At 38.7% G+C, this 25213-nt stretch overlaps 1 protein-coding gene across 2 annotated transcripts; it reads right to left on the reverse strand.

The window, feature by feature from the left end:
* Positions 1 to 12012: 12012 nt before the first annotated feature.
* pdcb (phosducin b) lies at positions 12013 to 17571 on the reverse strand. 2 transcript variants are annotated; one of them, XM_072680880.1, is made up of 4 exons: positions 17516 to 17571; positions 14933 to 14992; positions 14359 to 14507; positions 12013 to 13188 (listed from the first exon to the last, which is right to left on the reverse strand). In XM_072680880.1, exons 2-4 carry the CDS (start codon positions 14982 to 14984, stop codon positions 12679 to 12681), a joined length of 711 nt encoding a protein of 236 aa, XP_072536981.1. In that variant the 5' UTR covers positions 14985 to 14992; positions 17516 to 17571; the 3' UTR covers positions 12013 to 12678. The 2 variants fall into 2 exon arrangements, with proteins under 2 accessions (XP_072536981.1, XP_072536973.1); XM_072680872.1 differs by lacking the exon at positions 17516 to 17571 and having other exon boundaries at positions 14933 to 15129.
* Positions 17572 to 25213: the final 7642 nt, after the last annotated feature.

Below are 25213 nucleotides of genomic sequence, written 5' to 3' on the forward strand. Positions count from 1 at the left end.
TTTCCATCTGAAAGCGCCTCCTCTCTGCTGCTTTGCTTTATGGTCGCTGTGAAAACAGAGAGGCGCTCACCACCTCCTACTGGACAGGAGCCTCTCTGACTGCGGCGAGCCGCGCAGGCCTAACACGCCACCAGCGATTCAGGTTTTCAACATATTTTTTTTAGAACTAAACTATTAAGTGTGCAGTAATAATATCAGATCCACTGATTTATAAAGACGTCCTGACTAGTTTTATTATTGACACGTGCTTAAAGTAATTTTGACTACTCATGTTATCATTGATTATAATAAGCATAAGCATTTTACTGGTTGAAAAAGTTCCAGATATCTACAATTCATTGCAAAAGTACAGTCACAATTTCAGAGATCTACATTAGTAACATATTTTGTAATTTAAATATCAATAATATAATTCTTCTAAAATTAAAACTGCACCTAACCTTTGCTAAAATGCGACATTTAAGTACATTAAATTAGAAATATCTTGAATTAGTATTTGCACTAGACAGAATTGCGAAGTAATTTCTGGGCATTGTTTCACATGTGGAGGTGGTGTAATTTAACGCTAGATTACCAGTATAGTTACAATATTACCAATCTATCTCAGAGATTTTGATCCGATTCCACATGTCAGTCATTTTTAAACAAACCAAAATCCTATTTAAAGACTATTTTTTTGAATTATTATTTTTTATTATTTAATGAGGCAGTAAATCTCTCAGAAACGGATTGTGCTGTTCTGTCACGCGGGACAGGGGTGCAGTGTGCGGTCCAGTGCTCTAGATGGTGCTGTTGCTCTTATTCTCAATTTAATGAAGCAGTGTGATGCTTGATCAGCAGTCTTTATTGCTAAGATCCTTTCTTGGAAACACAGGCCAGCTATTGGACCTCTTTCCGCAGCTCCTGGCCAGGGTAGATGATTATATTTTTGCTGGTTTAGATTTCTCGCCTAAAGAAGTTGGCACATGCATGTTACACACACACATCTATAGTGAGACATCCCACCTCTCCAAGATTGTGTTCCATCTGCCTGGCCAGTGCTGCTGCAGCTGCAATATATAAGCTTTTAAATGAGGCAAAACACTTGGAGGACAATCATCAGTGTGTTTCTTACCGTCACTGTCACGCAAAAACCTTGTATCTCCAATGAGGACCTCTTAATTTTTAATTGAAATCATTTTTGGGCATGTGTATTGGAATGAATAAAGAACAACTGCCAGATTCACATTATGTCAAAAAATGAAAAGCCACTAAAATGTTTTTTTTTTAATTTTTATTATTATTATTTCTTTTTTTTTATATTAGATTTATGCTATGTAGCAACTAAATCCTTACAGAAGTGGCAGGCTTTACTTACAGCTGTCTGAGCAACACTGTGGAAAAGAGAATATTCAGAGGAGTTTAAAATAAATGTGTTTATTAATTTAATAATTTAATAATTTTATTAAACTGCATTATACTCGTAATCTCAACTACAACTGGTAACATGATCTTGACAGATTTGGCATTTTGACACTTCTAAACCTATAAGTCTCTTTCCCAATACATGTGCATATTGATGCAGTCTTGGTGGAGGACCACTGGGTTTTTGGCATCATCATGGGATAAGCTGGCCACATAGTCTGAACTGTGACCATAGAAACCTTCAAAGTCACATTTGAAGTTTCCAGGTCTTAATGTGCCCTATTGAGGGAGCATAGCACCCCCTCCCGCCCCCGACATGCTGCAGACTTGTCAACCAATTACTATACCAGTCAGTAAAAACAACTGCAGTCCATATCTTTGTTATTGTACAATTGGATGTTGTGTGTGTTGTTGTAAACAGCATTAAGTTATCCAGCCAACTGTGAAATCCTGCTTTGTGAACCTCCCCATAGGCTGAGAATCAGTGAGGCAACTACAGAGTGGGTGTAGTGGAAAGAGGATGGTCAGTAGGGGGCATTATAACAGCACAGTGTGACTGTACGGGTGGACAGGTGTTTACTGGTATACAGACCTTTAGAAAAAGATGTTTAGGGCTGCCAAAACTATTTGCGGCATTTTGGGAGATTTCCCCTAGTTTTATCTACATCCGGTCACCCTGTCCTTGGTTGGTTTTGCATTCTTGAGAGGATACCACACATATGGTTTAACCTTTGATATTTCTCTGACTTTCTTAACACTTTCCTCATCTCTCTCTCTCTCTCTCTCTCTCTCTCTCTCTCTCTCTCTCTCTCTCTCTCTCTCTCTGTTTCTTTCTCTCTCTCTTTCTCTCTTTCTTCTTGTCCAAACTCGTCATAACACATAGAAGTGTGTCTGCTGATGACTAATCAATATGGAATTTCTAAATGAGCGGCAGAACATGATGAAGGAGCAAGCAGTTAATGCAGTTATTGGCCCCTCAGGCAGCAGACAGGTACTTACAGTAAGGCCGTCTGGATGGAGAGATACTGTAACCTCGCCTCTCTCTGCTATGCAGCTCTTTGTGCAGCATTTCAAAGGCCTGGCTCACCATGCTTTGAACATGACTGTTTGAACAGGGCTGATATTTGCCTTTGGTCACCTCTACTCAATACCCTACCTTAAAAAATAGCTTAAAATAAGCCGACTGTAATGCCAATTGACCACAACTAGCATCCGTTAGCTGGATGCTTTAGCAGCGTTTGCATTCTCAGATCTAGTTTCACAGTAAGGAAGCACCCAAATTCCTTTAAAACAAACAAACAAGGCCATCAGAGTGTACACACATGTGTTTACAGAGCAAAGAGCGAAGCATCCCGAGTGCTTCTGCTGATGGAAAAGTTTATATGTGGAATTAGTGTTTTCAACTTTCGTTTAGTCATTTGTTATGGTCCTTTGCTCTCGCTCTCTTTCTCTCTCTCCCTACTAGGCCATTACTATGGCAACACATAAAAAAATAGTAAACCTCTGAAGCTATGCGCTCGCGTGAGAGCGCTAGATAAGGAGCGATGTAGGAGGCTTTCTAGTGTGTGCGAGGGCGTGTTTGTGTGTTTGTGGGTTGTAATTTCCCCCTGTTGCCTCATTCCTCGACCCCATCACACCCCTCTCCCTCTCCTCATGCCTCATTGCCTCATGCCTTACCCTTAACACCAATCCATTTAAAGATCTAACAGTGACTCAGAGCTAGAGTGGCCTGTTAGCAAGCTCTTTGCTTTGCTTGGTCACTGCTGCTCCCGCTCTACCCTTTTGCATTCCTCATTCTCTATGGGCTTACACTCTGTGGCCCCAGGCTGTCAGTACATTAAAAATGACTCCCCTTTTCACCCCCATATCACACAGAATGCTCTTGGAGATTATATTGTATCTAATATTTCTCTGCTTTTGAGGGGTTTATTGTTAGATATCCAATGAGGTCAGAGTTATAGATCCAGAGATTTAGACCTATATGTGCTGAGAAAAAATGAGAAGAAATTGCACAACATGCAGTGTCTTAATGATGGACATAGATACTCTGTTGAACAACATTGAGAGAGTTATCTTAGTGCTGCAGGTTTCTTAGTGTCTTATCTAACATTTTAGTGTATTTTACTCACTCACGACAGTATGTAGGTGTATGTACCAAAAAAGTTTTCAAACTCTCTTTATTTATTTATTTTTTGTAAACAATGCTTTTAAGACATATGATGGTGTATATCAATGTTCTCTGTTCTGATTGGCTGCCCTGTGTTGTGCCTTATTCAACGATATGCTACGGTTTTCTCAGAAAACTGATGTAGGCTGAATCAGTGGATATATGTAAATACTTTGTTTTCATGACATCCTAAAAATCAATAATCAAAATAGGCCATTTATGAAGTCTAGTTTTCATATATATACTTATGAACTGAGAAGTGAGTGTAAATTGTGAAAGTTTAACAGTGTTTTTATGTTACTTCAAACAAATGGTGAAATAAATTAGTTTTCTATGAAAAGAGTTCACAGCTGTCATGATCTGCTGTTAGTAACTGCATATATAATAATGTATATAATGGTGAAGCATTTGATTTTGTCTCAAGCACCACTGTTACTGGTTAATGTCAAACTTAAGTGGAAAGGAAACCACTCTCTATAATGTAGACCAAAAAAGGGCTATCAATTACTGTGATGTTAGATCAGAGGGTGAAACGTAGGTCAGTATTTCTGTGTGACATAATGGCTATATATACATTTTATCAGTGATATACTGTATGTGAGGAATAGACCTAGACTTTGGTGTGATCTTCTGGTGTAAAAACATGGAAGTAACCAGGTGCTTGTATGTCTCCAAAATTCTGACCAAACTAAGATTAATGTGAACAAAAACTCGGACATTAGCAAATGCTAAGGAACAATGCTTGAAAAAGAGATTTGTGAGTGAAAGATCCTAGAACTTTTACATCATCTACATTTTTAAAAAACTTTACAAAGGTTTCCACTCACATCTCATGCATGGAAATGTTTCCCTAAAACATTAAACATACGTTCTTTATGGAACCAACAGTGGTTCTTTCATGGCAAAAATCTTATGGCAAATTCCTTATAAAACCTTATAAAACTCTGTACTCTGACCTTGACTGTACTGTAGATGGAGATATTGCTGGCTATTAACACTTACAGTCAAAGATGGCCACCTGTTTCCCAGTGCTTTCCTGACCTTTACAAAAGCAATAAACTGTCCAGTTAGTTTGAGGTTTAAAATTTAAACAGCTTTTGTATCCATATTATATTATCTATTTTTTGCATTTTCTGCATTACACAAAGCAACATGAATCTAAATACTGTTACAAACTACTGTCCATATCTCCCCTCCAACACTGAGGCCAGAGTTAGATTTGGGCGGCAGTCCTGAACTATATTGACAAACTGTTTGTGTTCATTGCATAAGCTGAATAAGGGAGGCTTTTGTGTGCAGGAAGTAGAGCGTTGCAGAACACAATTATTTCCCTGTAACATTCAGCTCTACAAACAGAACAACTTTGCACAACACAGTTAAGCAGCAGTAACAGCTACACTGCTCATTAAGCAGTTTTAATTATGTCCTGATTCACACTATATGAATAGGCATGTTTAAGATTCAGTGTTTTTTATTTAACATTCATTTAAATGAAACTGTATGATGAACGACAGAATGCCTGCATTGTGTGCGTCTTTGTCCACTTGTGTGTGAACTTATGGTGCGCAATGCAGGAGAATGTGAATAGCTAATTGTGGAATTAGTTTTGATCCTCTGACATGTGGGCAGACTTTATAAAAAGGCCTATAATTCCAGTATTGTTTAGTAAAATGCAACGAATGCTAGACTCTTTTACCTTATAGTCACCATTTAATCTCAAATCTAATGTGTTAATGTAGGGCTGGGCAATATGACAGTAGCTATTCCTATACAGTTCTATCACAGCAGGCTTTTCTTAGTCTCAGCAGCAAGCTAGCACTGACGTCTGTGGCTGGTTTTCCCAGCGCCAAAAACTGTCATTTAGCATTGCTAGTTACTCTGCATAGCACTGCACCTCCTGTGGGCTCTTGCTCTGTCGTTACTTACTTCATTTCTTTTTTTTTACATTTAACCTTTGCTTAGCCATTGACCCTGGGCTAACCCTGGCTTAGGCTGCTGGCCTACAGCTATGAAATGTTTTTAGCCGTAACATTAACATTTAGCTTTGTTTTTCCTTTCCAGTTTCCAGTTAGTGTTGTGTTATTGCCAATGAGGCCCGCACTAGTCATAGTCTCGTCCCTTACAGCTCAGTAACAGTACAAAGCACAAAACAATGTGCTAGCCCTATGCTTCGTTTGCATTGCTGTTTTGTATTATATTTTTAGCTATAGAGCGCTTGCTTTTATCATTTTTAAAACTTTTAGAACTTTTTAAATTCTAATTTGTGGATTTTAATATCACATTTTATGTCAGTATCATGCAACCATGATTTTTTATTTGTGATTTACTTGTGCTGTATTGCCCTCACCTGTATTGCAGTGCAGCAATACAACTAAAAATACTACATAATCCCATATCTCAAAAAGGGTAATTTTACAGAAAATGACAAAACCATTCACTCAATGTTGGTTTATGTAGCATTTTATGTTTGGTTTATGTTCAAACCATTTCTGTAGTCAGGATTTTTCATACATCGGAAAAAGCTGAGCAGTCCTGATAATAATTAAATTCATAAAATGCATCTGTCACTTTGTACAACTTTACTTTACGAACTGTACTGTACTTTACTTTACTGTATTCCGGCACTTATATTTTAAGATTCACTAATTGGGTGTAGATTTCCATTATTATTGGCAATTATTGTAAATGATTGTAATATTGGAAATCTGCAGCATGGCAAATGATGGTACCCAGTGATTTTATCGTTGAAGTGCTCATAATGGATAAGGTCATTTGTGGAGTTATTATACCGCTTAAATTCAAAGGGAGAGTTCTGAATGCAGCTTACAGTAATTTACAGCACCTGAGGCGTTCAGCAATTCAAGAATAAGCATGTAGAGCTAAACACTGTATGCAAATGGCATCTTCCTAATTTAGTTTTATTACATTCACTAACCGCTCGGAGCGGCCAAGTATTATTGAAAGTGTACAAAGAGGACTAAATTTCTACTCAATTAAATTCATCCATTTTTCACAGGCTGTACTTTACTTCATTAACAACAGGACAGAGGACAACATTGCAGTCATCATAATGTCAGTGAGCAAAGTGATCATAGTTTTCAGTATCAGTAACCAAAATATAATAATAATAATAATAATAATAATAATAATCAGAATAATAATTAAAAACACGTATCCAATGCCATAAACTGAAAGTATAGTCTGAACTCCATATTCACTACACTTTAGGGTTCTGTATAGTACTACAGAAAGGGTTCTATGACTTTATAACAATAATATAACAATAATAAAATAATTTTTTTGCTAAATAGAACCATATAAAAAACTTTAGTAGGTCAGTAGTTTTCTATGTACTTAAGCTAGTTCAAGTAGAACACGTTATGATTGCTATCTTTCAGCTACAGTTTAACTACAATTTAAAAAAAAGTAATGTGTGAGTGAATGGTTATGTGTGATACCCTGCAATGGACTGGCATTGTCACAAAGCAGCTTTACAGGAATCATAAAAATCTAAAACCCCCAGTAAGCAAGCCAAAGGTGACAGTGGCAAGGAAAAGCTCCCTCAGAGCTGGAGGAAGAAACCTTGGGAGAAACCCATTCTTCTCTGGTCAGAACTATTTATACATTATTGATAAAGAGCCACCAAACCCCCATAACTGTTCTTCTGCTTATATAATTATCCTATAATATAACTAACGTAATCATAGTAGTGATAATAAGAATAATAATAGTGGTAATAATAATAGATAGTCGATAGGGAGATAGCAGTGTCAGGAGGGTGGACAGGTGTCCTGACACAGGTGCAGGGGAGCCCAGAGGCCAGTCTTCCATCAGGTCAGGCCAGGTAAGTGGGCAGTCATTAACTCGGAGAAGGTAAATAGATAAAATTAGTTCTGATTGGATTCATGGAGAATGTTGGCCAGTATCAGAGTGTGGCTGGTCTGACTATCTAGACAGTATTCCTGCCTGGCTCCCAAAGACTCCTGAGCCACCGTGATCCTGACCAGCAAAAAGCACATAAGTAGATGAATGGATGGAAACAACTTACTTTAAACTATATAAATGACTACTGTTTACCACTGAAATAAATATATCAACATTAAACACACTGAACTATATAATATATATATTTATTATATATATATATATATATATAATAAAAAATATATATTTACTGTAGTGAGTGCAACGGAGTGGAACTACTACCACAGCGTGATGTGCGTCATGTCTCAAACATGTGCAGCCTTTGGTGAGAATTGCAATTCTTGCAGACACATCATGGCCTTTGACCCACAATTCCTTGATACAATGGTTAGGAGCAAGCTGAGTGGATGAGTTTGTTTCCAGTTGCCTGATAAAGGTGTAAATTTGTACCGTTTTAAATTTAACACCAACTGTTTTCCTCACCATTGCTTCTTCTCCAACATCCTTCACTGAGTTCATGGCGAGGCGGGTGTCAGTAGATCCGCAGAAACACGCCTGAGAAATGGCGGCCAGACGAGAGATGAGATGTTCGGGCCACTCCGCCACCCATGCAGTCAGAGCAGTATACGTGGAGGCTGTTGGAACACGCTCTTCTCGAAGCACAGGCGGCTCGTCGCACGAAGGACCCAGGCAAGGCGTGATACATGCACAGTGTTCAGCACAAAAATAATCATAAAAAAAACCATCTCTCCATCGAGACCCGCAGGCCCTCAGCGGGTGTGTCTGCATTAGAGAAAATGTGTTAGTGTGTCACGTTACTTTGCATGACTTTTTCAGCAGCTTCAATGCGCCCGTGCCTCTAACATTAATGCTAATGAACTTCTTTAGGGCTTAGTTGCGGAGTTTAAGTGCTAAAGGCCACCCAAATGAAAAGGTTTATGGAAAGTTTTGCAGAAGTTGGGGTGAAGTTGCAGGTCAGCGTTGTTAAATGGGATCAGCCTGCATAGTTTCTAGTCTATGGTGTGATGGAGAAACCTTTAGGCAATTCATCATGATCATACATCAGGCCTAACACGTGCAGTACGCTGCTGAAGTGGAAAGCTACGTTAGCCAAAGAAGAACTCAGGCCTAACAACAAGAGCTCATGCTCGATCATACTGACCTCCATGATATCGCTTGATAGTATAACATACTGTGTTTTTATGAAGAAAATGATGATAGTTGACTTTTGTGCACTACATGAATATAAAAAAGCTTTGTACTTTGTCACTACCTCCTTGTCAGGTCAATAATATACTATATGGTATGCATATTATTATCAGCTTTCAGTAAGACTGTGACAGTGTATCGGAACATCGTGAAACTGGGATGCACAAACATGCCGTGCATTGTGGAAATGTGGAGATGAGACAATGCTTTCTGGAGCCGGTTGCACCACATATACAGATGTAGGCCGCCTATCATGTAAGTGTTTACTAAGTATATGCAGGTTTACGCATCATTACATCCCAATGGGTTGCAACACTCAAATAGCAGATAAAGAGGATAAGACCATGGATAAGAACATGACTAACACTGACACATTAGTTGCTAAAGACTACATGAATAATGTTAGTGATAGTATAAAAAACGGTGTGCTGTGGTTTTACCTTCTGCTCTAACTGTGAGGCTGGTTTAAAAGTCACCAAATTTCACTTGTCTGCATGAAAAGCCAGGTAGATCACCGCCAATATGCATTGTAATGGGGTTATAATCGGATCACTTAAACCACATTCGGTTTGAGTGGTCAGAGACGGATCTCGGAATGTGTTTTCTGTGATCAGATTCAATCAGAGAAGCAGAACAAGAAACCTTAATACACAGCAAATGTAACACAAGTAACTAGTACAACTATTGTTCCACCACCTTATAGAACCCCCACCGTTCCTTTAAACTGTTTTGCAAATTTTGATTTTGAGGTCAATGATGTGTTTTTTTTTGCATGAGAAACTAAAATCAGATCTGATCTGGTCACACTGGGGACACATTTTAATGACAAGACACTCAGAACAGAAAAAAGTCGGAATGCTTGTCTTCTGTTGATCTTAAAGGATGGCGGGTCAAGCCGAGTTGAACTTGAAGCTGGAAGGGCTCTTGGATACTGACCGGCTTTTGACCATTACAATCAAGTACAGAGGGGCTGGTCCATTCTTGTCTTTGTAGGCCAGCGTCAGGGGCTTTGAATCTGATGCGAGTGGCAGCTACAGGAAGGCAGTGAAGAGAGAATGCAGCAGAGGAGTGACATGGCTGAACTTAGAAACATTGAAGATGACCATTTATCTATTTGTCTAGTGTAATTAAAAACAATAGTCATAGAGAATATCAGCACTATACAGCAGATGAGCCAGTGTTTATGGTAAGCAGACGAGCCAGGTAATGAAAATGTTGTGTACCAGATTTGAGTAGCAGTATCTGTAAGAGGATTGCTCTAGGGAACCTGTTAAGTTTGCTGAACACTGCCACAGAAATAGGATTTAATAACAGCCTTTACAGGAACTGAGGATTGCGGTAATTACATGTTGCCACTTTAGTGTCAATTTATAGGCAGGTTTTATTGCCCTTTTGTATGTCTATCAGCACAGCCTGCTTGTTCCTCTATATCCGTCAACAGAGCGCCACTTCGTATATGTTTATGTATTAGTGCTTGGACTTGTATTAGGCTGGGAAGATATTACCAAAAATGTTGATACATTGGCCTATTTTTTGAAAGGCCCTTTGATGCAGATATGTGATATCAAATTGATTATATTTTATGTGTCAGAAATTGGTCTTCGATATGTGTAATGATATACAGCATTGATGAATAATAACTGCACATGTGCACAGAAAGAGTGCAAAAATGCAGTTCTGCTGTCATGCCTGTAGTTTTAGGGTAATAAGGTGTTTGCTGTGACAAGGCTTCACCCATATATAAGGGGTAGGAAAGACATTTTAAAAAGCGCTTAGTATTTACCCTGTAGTTTCTCCTACCTTCATGATACAGAGTACCATGAGTACAGCCCCACCTGTTTGTACAGAAGTACTGTAATTACTGCATAATACACCTTGCTGCGTTAAGGGGTTAACAGTGTTTTTGCTCTCAGTGAATGATCCTAAATTCACAGAGTAATGAGCATTAATAAACAACCAACAAGCTTCTCCAAAACTACTAAGTTTTTGTTTATGCATATCTGTCTTAATAGACCAATCCATCTAAGTCTATCGCCAAAATGTTACAGAGACCTCAGGCTCAGGCAGGCAGAGGTAGCCGACACAAGAGCTTAGATCTGAATCCAATAAGAAGATTTCAGTGTAAGCCTTTCAAAAGAGATCTTAACTATCACAGTCACAAAGAGCTTTACAGCATGTTGATGTGAGCGCAGTCACTGATAACACGCATGAGCTTAGATTACAAAGTGTAGGTTTCCTACGGGCCCTTTCTGATAGCCTTGAAGGCGGTGGAGCTATTGTGAGGTTTGAAATTGTCCATATATAATGCTTCTGACATATGGCTATGTTGTTGTGTACAAGGGGCAAAGAAAAGGGGCAAACTCCCCAAAGGGGAGGCTTTGACTACAGACATTACAGAAGGCCATATTTATTAGAGTCTTTGCCTGTGAATGGAGGTAACACTCCATTCACAGGCAAAGACTCTAATAAATATGGCCTTCTGTAATGTCTGTAGTCAAAGCCTCCCCTATCAGTGCTTTCTAGCCCTCATCCAGTGCTTCTCACCCAGGGTGTCTATGTGGTGAAGCAGGAAGTGAGTGCTCCTCCATGTTTGACTGCAGACTAGCTTCCAGTTAAAATGCCCACTTTTCACCATCCAATCAAATTCCCATGGGTAAAATCATGTCCTGTCCACAGGGATTACGCACCTTGCACATCCAATGCGATAAACATTATGCTTGGCCTGTTCAGACAGTAAATATTTGATATGTTTACAGCTGATTTCAGTTCATTTGCACCATCACCAGTATAACCAATAATGTGTGAATCTTACTGTTGAACACTTTTTCCATCTCACCAACTTCATGCTTCACATTCACTCAGGTTACTGTTATGTTGCACAGAGTTCAACAACAGTTCAACCAAATAGACTGCTTCTTGACATGAGTCTGCCATCTTCTACAGAAGGAAGCTGCTCATATATTAAGTTTATGACATATCAAATTATGGGTAAATAATGAGACACTATTTTGCTACGTCGGGACTTTATGTAATGCATGAACTTTTGAACCTGTATGGGGTTATGTTAAAGGCAAGCACTGAGATGGCAAGGCTTCTTGACAAGTGCAGTCTTGCTGCTGAAACCACACTGAGGGAAAAAGTCAGCTCTTCTCATATTCTTTTTTTCAGCCACTTTTTCCATTTCTTTTGCACCTCAAAATGTGTGATACCGCACTGCCAAGACTGCAGCTGTTCCACCAGACAAAGGCTTTGAGATAAAGAGGTCAGACATGGCAGAATCATAGTAATGAAACAAGTAGCAAAAGGTATTTCCATTTTCAGTCAGACCTATGTTATGCTTTATTTATTTATAAGAGATATGGTTCATAGAAAATTCAGTTTGACTGTTTTTTGTGAATTTTGAGAGTATTTCATGTGCCATTTATATTTCCTCATTGTGATCTAAAAGTATAGGTCTTTAGTACAACTTATTGTAGACTTCTCTGATTCTTCGATATACCCTTCAACATGCTGCTTGAACCAACAAATTTTACAAACATCACATTAAGAACACAAGAAGATGCAGACAGTAGACTATTTTACTTGACACTAGACAAACATCATTGCTCTCTAAATGACTTTTACTATTGAAATCCTCCAGTTCCTGTAGAGATGAGATGTTTGAAGTATTTCCACAACCTGCAAAAATAAGTTAGTGCTAAAAAAGAATAAAAAATAAATTACAATTTTTACCTGAAGTGGTATTTAAATGAAGTGTTTAAGACCTAGTGAAGATCAAGAATTGGTATTCGTCTTAAAGTGGTAACACAACTAGTGCACAGGTTAAGACTGCTCTCTAGACGACTGCTCCCTAGATCAGCATTTTGCTGTGCTGCCACTCGCCAGAGCCTGTAAAATTTCTTCTCTTTATGTCCTCACATCTCTCTTCAAGCATCATCATCATCATTATCCCTTCTACTTCTCTCCAACTTCCTTCACTCCACATCTGCCTCTTCTTCACCCAACCTGAGCTCCTTCTCTGGGAGCAGTCCATAGTCGTTGAGGAAGGCCTCCACATCGGTGGCAAAGAACTCCTCGTTGAAGTGCTTAGTGACGGCTAGGAAGTTCCCCAGCATCTCCCCGGCTTTGTACACCAGCACGGCTGGCAGCACATCGTCAGAGAATTGTTCCCCCGCGCCGCTGACGGCTGAGTTGATTCGGCAGAACTTGACAGTGGGGTACTCGGCAGCCAGGCAGTTCAGGCAGCTGTTGAGTGCATCACAACCTTTGACGCTCTCTTTGTAGATGTGGACCACCACTATGGTGAGTTTGTGCTCCTTCTCTATAACGTCAAGAAAGGCTTCGCCATTCTCCAGGTCGTACACGCCCTCGAACTTGGGCCCAAAGCTCAGGCGCTCGTGCATCTCCTGCATGCACTGCTTGCGGTACTTTCGCAGGCACTGCTCATCATCCTCCTTGAGCATCTCATACTCCTGGACACTCATCTGAAAGGACAGACACAAAGGACAAGGACATATGAGCTGAAGTAAAAGAGTATTTGAGCAAAAATTGTAAGCTAACAATCTGCACATTTCTGCTTTAAGCATCTACTGCTTGTGAACAGTGCAGCTGTTTAAGTGTGCGAGGGCAAATGCTACAACTTGCCTTATACTCTCAAAACAAAGGTCATTGGGGTCGCTCAGAATTATTCATAGAATAGAATCCAGCTAACATATATTATATATATATATATATATATGTTAGCTGGATTATATATATATATATATATATATATATATATATATATATATATATATATATATATATATAATTGTGATCAATCTGGTTTATTCTATTTACATTATATTTCACTTTATTATGCATATTAAAGATAAGTATATATATTTCATTGAGTACACTCAATGATCAGGATTCTTCAGGTACGGAATTCTTCAAGGGTTGTTCAAAGCCACTGATTCTAGGTAGCGCCATCACAACTCAAAAAACATTTTTGAGGTTCTTTGCATTGTTGGAAAACTTTTTGTTAGTAGAACGTTCTAGAACGTTTCGACTTAGTTGGCATAAATCTGTCAAGTTTCCTGGGTGTTCCTTTTTTTACATTAATTAGTTTATTCTCACAATTGAATACGGGCTTTTCACATTTGTAATGCATATTTCAAAGAGTTTTGCATTTAAACTTTTCAGTATCAGTGTAAATTCAGACAATATTCAATTCTATGTTCAAATAAATGCTTCACAGTTTATTTTTATATTATTTATCAGTGTGATTATAAATCAGTTTGATCCAATATTTTATTGCATTGTATTTTATTGATAGTATTTTTTTTGTTTATACTTTTTTTTTTTTTTTTTTTCGAAGATCTGGCCCTGGAGGTCCACTGTTCTGCATGGTTTAGTGTTTTCCCTGCTCCCAGCACACCTCACCAGAAAATGACTAAAACTTCAAATTTGTTTAATGACATAATTTGTGCATGATGCATCTTTCCTACTATATTTGGATTTTACAATTAACAATTACACGTTGTTAAATTTATACTGATTAATAAAAAACAGTAAAGATTAGAGAAATTTTATCTGCCCATCCCTCTAACGCTATCTGAGTTCCTGCTCTACCCACGAGTCATAAAACTACTTCAAGAAAAGGAAAGGCCTACCTTGCGATTGAGGCTACCTAAGGTTTCCTCCTTTGGCTTATGTGGGGATGACATCTGTCTCAGCAGCTCCCTCTTGTTGGGAGGCAAAGCCTCCTGATCCATACTTTCTAACTTAAACTTCCGCCAGTCATTAATCACTCCCTTTGGTCCTGGAGGCAGTGGATGAATGGGCATATGAACAAACAAATCTGATTAGTCAGCTGTCATCCAATCGTGCCAACCAGGTCAATTTCAAACAGGATCTTAATATATCACTGGCTATTTCTGATAGAGAGTGTTACTGCAACTGTATTGGAGCCACTAGAATCATTGCTAACTTGGGTCTAAAAAAAAAAAGAAGCAATGTTAAATCCTCCCTGGCAATTGAACTACACTTGAAACAGCCAAAGCAGCTTTGCGTGTCATTGCAGGAGAGCATGGCCTCCTTTGATGGCACTGATGGCAGTGTAGATCTGAATTGTGCCTCAGTAATGTGGATATCACTATGCTCGGCACTGTTTACTGGTGCTCCTTATTCAACAGCAAGCCATGACCAGCTTGGCACAATAGTGGCTCTGAACTATTGCAGTCTTACCCGTGTGAGTCACAGCCACCTCCTCCTCTTCATCTAATGCTCTGCCAGACATTTTGCTTTCTGTATGGACAAACAGAATATTTTTCATTTAATAGGTTAAGGTAATTAAAACAGATTTTTCATTAAAACTGAATTTTCCATGTAATATGTACATGGGTGTGTATATCCACAAACAAATAGATAGAATAGATACATAGAAAATATAATATATAATATTCATATAATATGTACAACAAGGTCATGTTGTGTCACAAAAAAAGGAAAGTGCAATTCCACACAGTACATTGTCTATTCTGCCTATAGCAGTTTAGCCCCGCCCACTCACACTGAAGTTCTAAGGAATGTGTCAGCCCATGCTGCTTACTGTATGAGATACAGCACAGCCAATCAAAACAGACAGTAACCTTAAAAAAACCTTAAACTCTCAGTTTTTCTACACATTTCACATGTGAAATACATGGGACTTTTCTGTAACGCTGAAATGTCCTGATCGTTTTCCAGTAGGAATAGTGGTGACAGTTGATGCATGATTTATACATCCACATGTAAAGAGATGTTATGCAACATGAAGCATCAATATATTATGTAATACATCATTTACAATTCAGCAAAGTTCACCATGGCACATTTCCTCTGCAGAGTGCCTGCTGCTCTTTGAGGAAATTAGGCTGATGAGGTATTAGGAGATTACTCCTTGATCCGATTTGCCAGCTTGCCTGGCGCAGGTACCTGGATCCCTTTAACGGCTGCTGTGATGTCAAGGATTTTTATCATCTCAAGAGCGGATATGATGTCATCAGGTAGGCCATACCTGCTTGGACCAGCTCAGCTCAGCTTGGTCCAAGAGGTTAAGTCCAATTACCACCCCGTTAAGCATTTTGATACGGCCTCTCAGTGACTATTGAGAGAATCTGAGAAGCAAAAGAGCATCTTATTTGTGCTGAGGAGCCTGTATCATAGTTACCCATTCACCCCCCCCACCCCCCCCCCCCCCCCCCCCCGGCTGCAGGTTCCAAGGAATATTTCACTATTTCAGTGCATTTAATGTTATTCATTTTAATGCCATTACCATTCCAACCCCTCTAAACTGGTCTAGGTATTGTTATTCTGCTCCTGAAACACTTCACAGGTAAACTGGGATGGTGAAAAGGGGCCGGTCGCTTTGAGCTGATCCCTCTGTTGACCCATTTAACATCTTTACTGATGGCATGATCTACAATCACATGCCCAAGCCAGAGCGTAACATCCGGGGAGATTAAGGTACTATTAATCTCTGACTTTGAACTTGTCACTATGACTCGGAACTCTTTCCTGTTAATTGTTGTTGATGGTCACAGCTGCCTCTGAGGTCTCATACACCTGAGCATGTTGAGAAGTATTTCTGTGTGTATTATGTGCTTAATTTTGCAGAAGAGTCCACATTCAAAATCTGAATGAAGCTTCCCATCTGCTTGCCTTGGTTTTGCCTGATCTGTAGCCATGTGTATACACATGCTAGTCAGCTCTGCCAATATTTAGTGAGGCAATGGGTTACAGATCAAGAAGAGAAAAGGAGAATTCATTATTGGAACCAGCCAATGTGCAGAGATGTCTTTCTGCAGTCATGCTCTGCAGATGCTATAGAATGTGCTAATGTAATGCTAGCTAGCAACTAGGTAATATATATGGGAGTAGACATTGCAGTCTAACAATTTCTCACATTTTATGTTGCTTTATTATATTATGATAAAATTCTTTTAAAGGGCCTTCGACTATTGAAACTATGTAAATGTCGTAGCATTGTATTATCCTTTAGTATATTATCCATGTTTTAAACAAGTCCAAATTTGGGCCCTTTATCTGTTAAATTTGTAGGGAAAAAGTGTGGTCATGGTGTGTGGACACATTGCACCCATGCACACATGTTCCAGAAGTAGCCCTGCCTAAAAAGGGCCACCCAGACACCAAAGCTAAAGAACAAGCATATGATAGATTTAGATTTTGTGAGGTTTCCAGGGTGGCAAATAACAGATGCAGGCTTGTCAATGACTTTAAGAGCTTGTTGATTCACTTACAGGACCACTTAAAGCAATTCTGAATTCATGATGATTTATTTAGATGCAAATGGATAGAAAATGTTGAGTTTTTAAAGAATGTATGTGGAATACAAAACTTCCTGGCATTTTTTAAAACTGCTTGTCATCCACTGTCTCCTTCATCAATCAACTGGGTTTCAGTTGGGATTTGAAACCAGACAATTTTCCACATAACAAGTACTGTTGCATGCACAAGCTATTGCCTGTATGAGTTGGAACAAGGTTTATTATTAGATGAGCAAAAGTAATCTGAAACAAGTGATGAAACAAATTATGTTTAACCCTTGAATGGGGGCCTAAGAAGACTGTAGGCCTTAGCCTGACCTACCTAACCCATTAACTGCTGATGTGGAGTGTCAAAACTAATCTAAAAATCTAATCTAATCTGATCTACCAATCAACCACAACTTTGAAAGTATTCAAATGTTAAAAACTAATGCTGTTTTTTTGACATCCTCCACACCAGACAACTTGTAGCGGCAACAGAAGAAAGAACCTGTGCTCCTACCTTTCTGTTGTGTATGAGCAAGAGTCTCTTCTCTGGAAGTTAGCCCCCACTGGCCTGCTATGTGGTCACTGTCCAGTACGACATGTCTTTCATGCGTTTTAATGTGTGTGGGGAGGGCCTAAAAGGGCTTTCTTAGAATGAACGACATTGGACGACATTGCGCTGTCCGCAGAAGTAGCTCAGGGCTCCTAAGAGGATTTAAGTGGAGGAATTAGACCCTAGCGGCAAGTTGGAACATGACCCATGAAAGAGAGGAATGTCAGAATAAGAAAACATGAGGTTTGAAGCAATACAAGTAAGATAATCAGTAGTTTTGAATTCCTCCTGCTGTTTGCCTGTGCTGCGTAGCCTTGTAAAGACACCAGACGTAAACAATTTGGGTATTATCACAACTGACCCAAACATGTCTTGGAAGTGAAACTGAGGCCTTAAAGGAACCCACACTCAGAAATGCACTGTAATATAATTCCAGATTAGTCTCATATGCTAAAGCAGCCTCCATCATTGTGTAAACTGCCCTACCGTTTAAAAGTTTGGAATGAGTGTGTCTGGTCTGGCTGTGTATAAATGATTGCACCATATTGCAATCTGTGTGCCTTTACGGGTTTCAAATAGAGCTGTAGAGCATTTACAAAATGAAGCTGAATTAATATCCAGAGTGCCTGATGTTTCAAAAGTGCTAAACAAATCTCAGGGAAGAGATCTTGCCTGAAAATGATTCTCAGTATGTAATAGTAGAATTTAATAATGGTAATAACTGTACTTGTAATATTTAATAGGCACTATAGATACTGGTGAATATAAATGAACGAAAGTGATTCATGCGACTGTATAGTTTGCTCTAAACCAACTCACATGTCCACCAATATGAGCCAAGGTTAATTTAATTGGATGGATATAAAAGATCCCTAAAACACTAAGGCACCGTAGACAGAAATATCTGCGCTAGGTGAAAGGTTACTGACCTGTGACCAGATAAATCCCGATTTAGAAACGCATTAGCAGTCTTAGAGAATCCTATAGTTCTCTATAGAGTCAACTTTCACCTCCACTTGCGGATCAGTGTAATCATGAGTCACTAGAGTGAGCATGCCTAGATCGCTTGCCTCGTCACCCTTTACCTCTTTATCTACCCTGAACAGAAGAGTCGAAGGAATTCACAAATGTCACGCGAGAGAAGCTTGATACAATAAGCAGTATTTTGTAACTGTATAGTTGAGCAGGTAGGTGAAAGGAAGTGCACCTATGGTGGTGTGATGTCACTAGTGGCTGCGGTTTCACAGGTGTGGCATCCTAAACAATGAAACATCAGCTTTGCTGTGGGTAAGACACATGCAAGAGCGGTCATCCAGATAGGGCAGGCTGTTGTCCGGCCATTTTTTATAATTCCTGCATAATATGGTAGCCAACTTTCTAATCCTCCCCAAACACACTTCTTCTTCTTCTTTAGCTGCCAAATATCAGGTTAAACCTACATGTATACCTGTAGATTGTAGGGCTGCACTAACAGCCTCTACTGTTATGGGAAGGCTTTACACTAGATGCTGGAACATGACAGTGAAGATTTGATGGTCACTAGAGCTTGTTAGATGATTAGTTCTAGACCCCAGGCTCCACTCAAACTCATACCCCTCTGACGTATGCTTGGCGCTGGACATGGAGGCCTTAGGCTGACGTGTTTTTACTTTAGAGCATCACGTTTCATTTTCAGTACTATACTATGGAGATTGCAGAAACCGCATGTGCATGATTAAGCAGCAGTGTAAGAAATGGGTGCATGTTGAAGGAATTTGCTAATTTGAATATGGTAGAAAATGAAAATCCCCTTCATTAATGACATAAAAGAATATTGTAAAAAAGGAACTGCTATCAATCATCCACCCAATGATAACTCACCTTCAAACTGGTCAAGGGTGTTTTGTTTAGCCTACCTTTTGTTAATTAAACTCTTACTTCTTTGATCAATCTGAGATAAATGCTAAAGCTGAACAGACTGCCTTGGTGCAGAGCTGTCAGCGGTGTTATCGTGACCCATTCAATGAACCATCATAACTGAGCCAATTATGAGCATGGTTAGAGCTGTGATTGTTAGTCTTGGACACCGTGCAGCATTTCAACCCACCGCATTTGGCAGGCTGCTACAATTTACCTCTAGAAGTATAATGAGGGTTTGGAGTGTGATGGTTTAAGTGCTTTTCTCAAGATGAAATTTGTAGGGGGCATGCTATGAATTGGGATTTATGCCATTAATTGGCTTGCCTTCAAAGAGGCACTTCACAAATGGGAATGTCACGCTTCAAGGGTAATTTATAACATTAATGTTGTAATTAATTTCAATAAGAACCACTTTGGAGGTTGGCTGTCAAAGCAATTGATCCAGCCGTCAGGCATGTAGGTGAAGAGTCGACCAGACAGCACACCTCAGTGATTCTTAAAACATTTTTGAGGTGACTGTGGGCTTCTGGAAGTGATCACATGAATGTGTAAATGCATTTTTACCTCTTGAACTGCTCACTGAAGGTTCATGCAAGGCCTTCGCAGTCTGAATAATCATCTCAGTGAACAACAAGAAATAAAGATTTATTGAAGCTTTGGTTTCGGGTTCATCGGGTTCTCGCTCACATCGCACATTCGGTTCAGTGGGCTCAGCCTGAAGTTAAATAATGAAGTTAAATTTAGCTTCACAAAGCTTTACATCTACAGTTAAAGATGTTCGGGGTTTTTTGATAAGGCATTGTGCTTCACACGAACAGTCGAGGCGTTTAAAAGGGTAGCGTCTGCTTATGAACAAGGAATGCACGGAGAGTCTGGTTCATGTAGCACCTAATTACCCAGGATGAGAAAATTACCCTCACACACACAAAGGGAACTTTTTACATGTGCATTCATACTCCACTGGCAAAGTCAAGAGCCAATAACAAGAAAAAGAAAATCATAATCATGTAAAAAATTATTTAGACAATTCAAAAGTTCTAGGTTTTTACAGACTTAACAATAAAGGCTATAAAAAAGACAACATAGAAGAAGCACTTTTGTAAAAGAGATGTGTGAGTGGAAAATCTGGATTTTTATTTATTTATTTAAATCTAGAAATAAACAACAAACATATTTATTTAAAATAATTTTAACAATAGAGTCAATGCAACTCAAGTGAACTGTCATTTAAGCACAAGAAGCACATACCATACTGAATACTAAAGAAACTCTGCTTATAATTGGTGATGGAAATTGTATATTAAATTAAATGAGACATTAGAAGACATGTGGAACATTAAGCTTAAAAAACTCTTAATTTTACCTTCCCTCGGTGTGGGAAGGTAAGTCCTGCTTGAAATCAGTGTCAGTTTGAAGTTCAATTTCTAAGTACAAATTTTTTTTATTTTTTTTTTGATACTGTCAAACAAACAGATTTTTTCCCTCAGTGTCGTAACATTCACACAAACAAAGTGTAAAATATGTTTATTAATTTAGTTATAATTGTTATTATAGTTCTTATAAATCTACTAGCAGTGATCTAATGCTTTTCCCATTTTCTCTAGGAGCACCTGGAGTTTAATACCCATAGGAGTAGGAATTCAGAAATCAGAAATTTCTTTCTTTCAATCTGCTTTATTTCTCTTCACACAAATAAAATACATTTTTCCTTGAGGATATTTTATTAAATGTAAGCACAAAACTAAACTAAGCCTTAAGATTAACTTTAAGTCTTATAGTGTAGATGATAAAAATACAACAACAAAAAAAAGAAACAAACAAAAACACACACACACCAGAAACTCAAAATGAAATAAAAATATGTTTTAATTCATGTTTTTAATGATGATATATAATGCAAATAAAACTTTTGTTGAAAAAGAAAATCTTCCAAAAGAATGTGTTTGGCAGATCTGTTTAGTGAGAGAAATTCAAAGTTTGTGAACATAAATGTTTTACATTTGCTCAAGAAAAATCCAAGAGACCAGCAAAAGTACTGGAACATCAAGACGCAGTCTAAGCTCAGTAACAGAATGTGAGAGTGGGCTCTCTTCCTACACTCTCTTCCAGACCAAACAACAAATACCATATTTTACTATTGACTAGTATGGATTTATTGTTAATTAGTAAATGAGTGGTCAGCATATGCAAAATAATAATCAATAATCAAGGTGCAAAACTGGCATTATGCAATGAGTTTATCATTATCAATAATAATAATAATTATAATAATACAATATTATTAAAGCATATACAGACAAATATAAAGTCATTTTCTGTCCCTATACATTTATTTAACAAACAATTAGGTGGCCTGCTAACAAAGCTGCTATTTTGTGCATTTACATATGGAGATGTAAACTGGAAATCCTGATAAATCTGGTCTGATCTGAAACCCAAATGTCAGTATGTACAGTACTGGTCAAAAGTTTTAGAACACTCCCAATTTTCCACTGTTTTTATTGACATTTATGTGTCATTTAAAATTGTAGTGAATAGCTTGCAATGGTACAAAGTCCTGAGACCTCAAATAGTACAAAGTTAGGCAGTAAACTGTCAGGGCTGAAGGTTGGTCAGGGCCTCAGACCTTGATCTGTTGAAAAGCTTTTAAGACGTGTGCATATCTTTTTTCAGTTGTTTGAATTTGAAGGCTATTAGATGACCTCAACCTAAAATACAAAAGGCCACAAAACATGGGCTATACAAACCCACAGAGCAGGGTTTCTGAGTGAGCTGGATAACTTAAGCTCAAGATGGAATCCCTATTGATTCGCTATTGGACAGCGCTGACGTCCGCTTTGTGAAATACCTCACAGACATCCTGTGACAGAAACACCTGTGCTGAGTCACTACAGAACAAAACATTGCATCCGATGATGGAATGCTTTAGTGCCTTTGAAAAAAGAACAGGGCCGCCACTTTACTACAGCGCTGTCTTCACAGCTGTTTTGGGCTGTGTATCGGCTTAATGGCTTAAAGAGTGCTATTTTAACATGGCTTGAGTTAGCAGCAGCGTGAGCAATGGTGTCAGCAGAGGTGTTCATTCAGCAAAACGCATCACCTCAGAAGGCCCATTCAGTTATGAGTTACAAAGGTAAAAGCAATATAATCTAAAGTATAATAAGCTGTAATATAATTCAATATTTAGTAATACATTAAAAAGTAGAACATATTATATCATATTAATCAATGCATCTAGCATCTAGCAATGCAATGTCATCTAGCTAGGGTCTGACTTCAATAGAAGTTGAGGCATCCAAACACCATGTCGTGGTGGGTAACAGCACTTTCCCGTTCCCTGTGGCTGACTACCACACCAATGAGAGTATACTTGGGCAAGACTCCTAACATTCATCTACCTGTGTAACATTATTCAGTTATTCAAGTCACTCTGGATAAGAGCATCAGACAAATGCCATGTATGTAAGTAGTAGTTCCACCACTTCTAAAGTGGACCAGAACAAGAAAGAGCACTGAGGGCATTCACAGCTGAATCCTGTTCAAAGCCACTTTAGCAGAGCTTCAGAGAGTTCAATTGACTTTAAAAAGAGCTATATGTTTAGCTTTGGGATAAGTGTCCTAACAGTGCACATTATTTTAGCCCACTTCAGACACTGTGGTCTCTCAGGCAAGAACTGAGAGACAAAGCACGAGGGAACAGATAAGCCATTGTGGAGGGTCCTGCCAGTTAGCCTACATTACACAGCCATTGAGAGGCGCATTAATGTTGGTGACTGGCTTGCCCTGTTCATTCATTAAATGGCCAAAAGAGGGCAGTCATGCGAAGCAATAGTCCTCCATAAGTACTGTAGTCTGTAGTGCAAGCAACAACAGTGAGGCCTTCTACAAGAATATGGGAGGATTGGGGTGCTTGACCTTTTACCACACTCAAATATCAAATCTGGTCTGCAGCTCAAAAACATTTGCTGAATGGGTCAAGGGCAAATGGATGAATCTTTATTCGATTTTTTTGATGCATTGGACCTGGTTGATGGGTCATTTGGAAATGATTTTGGGGTTGGAGGGGTTTGGCAGCGAAAGTAAGAGAAGCTGAAATGCCCCAGCCTTTTCTGTCGGCAGAAGCAAATTGAATGTAGGCATACAGATGGTCTATAAATAGGATTGACCTCATTAATGTAAAAACACTCTTGAGCGTGAAGACTTCACTTCCTTTGTATATTTTACTGGCATCAATAATACAGGCAGTGTAAATGGTTTACAGTAACAGCGTCCAATTCCTCCCCTGAAAACAAGCATCGGTCATGCAGACAGAGGATGTAATAGATGGCTGCTCAAGGTTTTAAAGGACACAGGTGTGCAATTATTCACGGTGTATGCCAACATATTTCCGAGACCATTGCTGAAACTAATGTGTGCTTACAGTGGGTGTTAGTGTGTGTTAGTGTCTGATTTTTTTTTCTTAAAGGAAATTCCTTTCAAGCCTAACAGCTGAGAAGGTTTAGAGTATTAAACAACCTTTACACTTATTCTTCATACTCAGGATTCTCTACATAGCTGTGATGTCTGATGTCATCAATATACCACCCTGGGGCTATACCACCCTGGGGCTATACCACCCCGATTCCTGGGACTTGGCCTTACCTAGAAATGCCCTGCATAGTGTACTTGGATGACTGATCATCAGAGCTTCCGCTGTATTTCCATTTGACGTTACTGCAACTCTTTAACGATTAATGAGCCCTGCGTCAAACTGTTCTTTGTCCTTGAAGAAAAAGCATGGCCCGCTACGAAACACTCAGTCAGTAACTAGGAAATATTGTTGATTTGGGAGGGAAAACATGAGTATTGAAAGTTGTAGACTCACTGATTCTGATTAGGTGTGAGGTGACATAGACGTTTCCTACGAGCGTTTAGACGTTACCACATGCTTTAAGCATAATTTTCATATTATAGTATCTGAAACTCATGCTTTGTGACGAGGTTTTTACTGGAACACTCCGTATAGAGTTACCTAAATATACCCTCTCAACATATTTGCGTGCAAACTCTGATGACTGGTATTATTCTCTGCATATGTGTGTAAAGACAAATGTCTGTAACTTACAGTAGGCAAGTGTGAGTCAAATGACAAACCGGAGAAAAAGAGTGTTCTTCAGTTTTCCTAAACTGAATAAGATTCAGCAAAAACCCAGTGTGTCAAGCTGGCCTGTTGCTTAAGACTCACTGTATAATTGACTTCAATGGTCTTTTTCTTTTAGGTTACCTTCCAACTGCAAACAAATTATGAAAAAAATCTTAATCTTTTTAATTGGAAAATTCTGTTATGGAACTTGAATAGTTCTTCATGTAGGGAACAGCTACGGCATTTACACTGTACAATATTCCATAAAGTCCATAAATTGTCCAAACATACATTTCAATACATTCAATTCATGCTTTTTGTTTATAAAGCAATTTTCAACAGTTTTTACCCTCTAAACAAAAATGTTTTTGTGCAGTTGTGGACTGTACAGTCTGTGCTGCGATTACAGCTGCAAGTTGCTTGTGGTATGTCTCTATCAGTTTTGCACATCGAGAGACTGAAATCTTTGCAAAATCTTGCATTCTTCCTTGCAAAACAGCTCGAGCTCAGTGAGGTTGGATGGAGAGCATTTGTGAACAGCAGTTTTCAGCTCTTTCCACAGATTGGATTCAGGTCTGGACTTTGACATGGCCACTCTAACACCTGGATATGTTTATTTGTGAACCATTCCATTATAGATT

The sequence above is a fragment of the Salminus brasiliensis genome, chromosome 1 (genome assembly GCF_030463535.1).
Source record: "Salminus brasiliensis chromosome 1, fSalBra1.hap2, whole genome shotgun sequence".
NCBI lineage: Eukaryota > Metazoa > Chordata > Actinopteri > Characiformes > Bryconidae > Salminus > Salminus brasiliensis.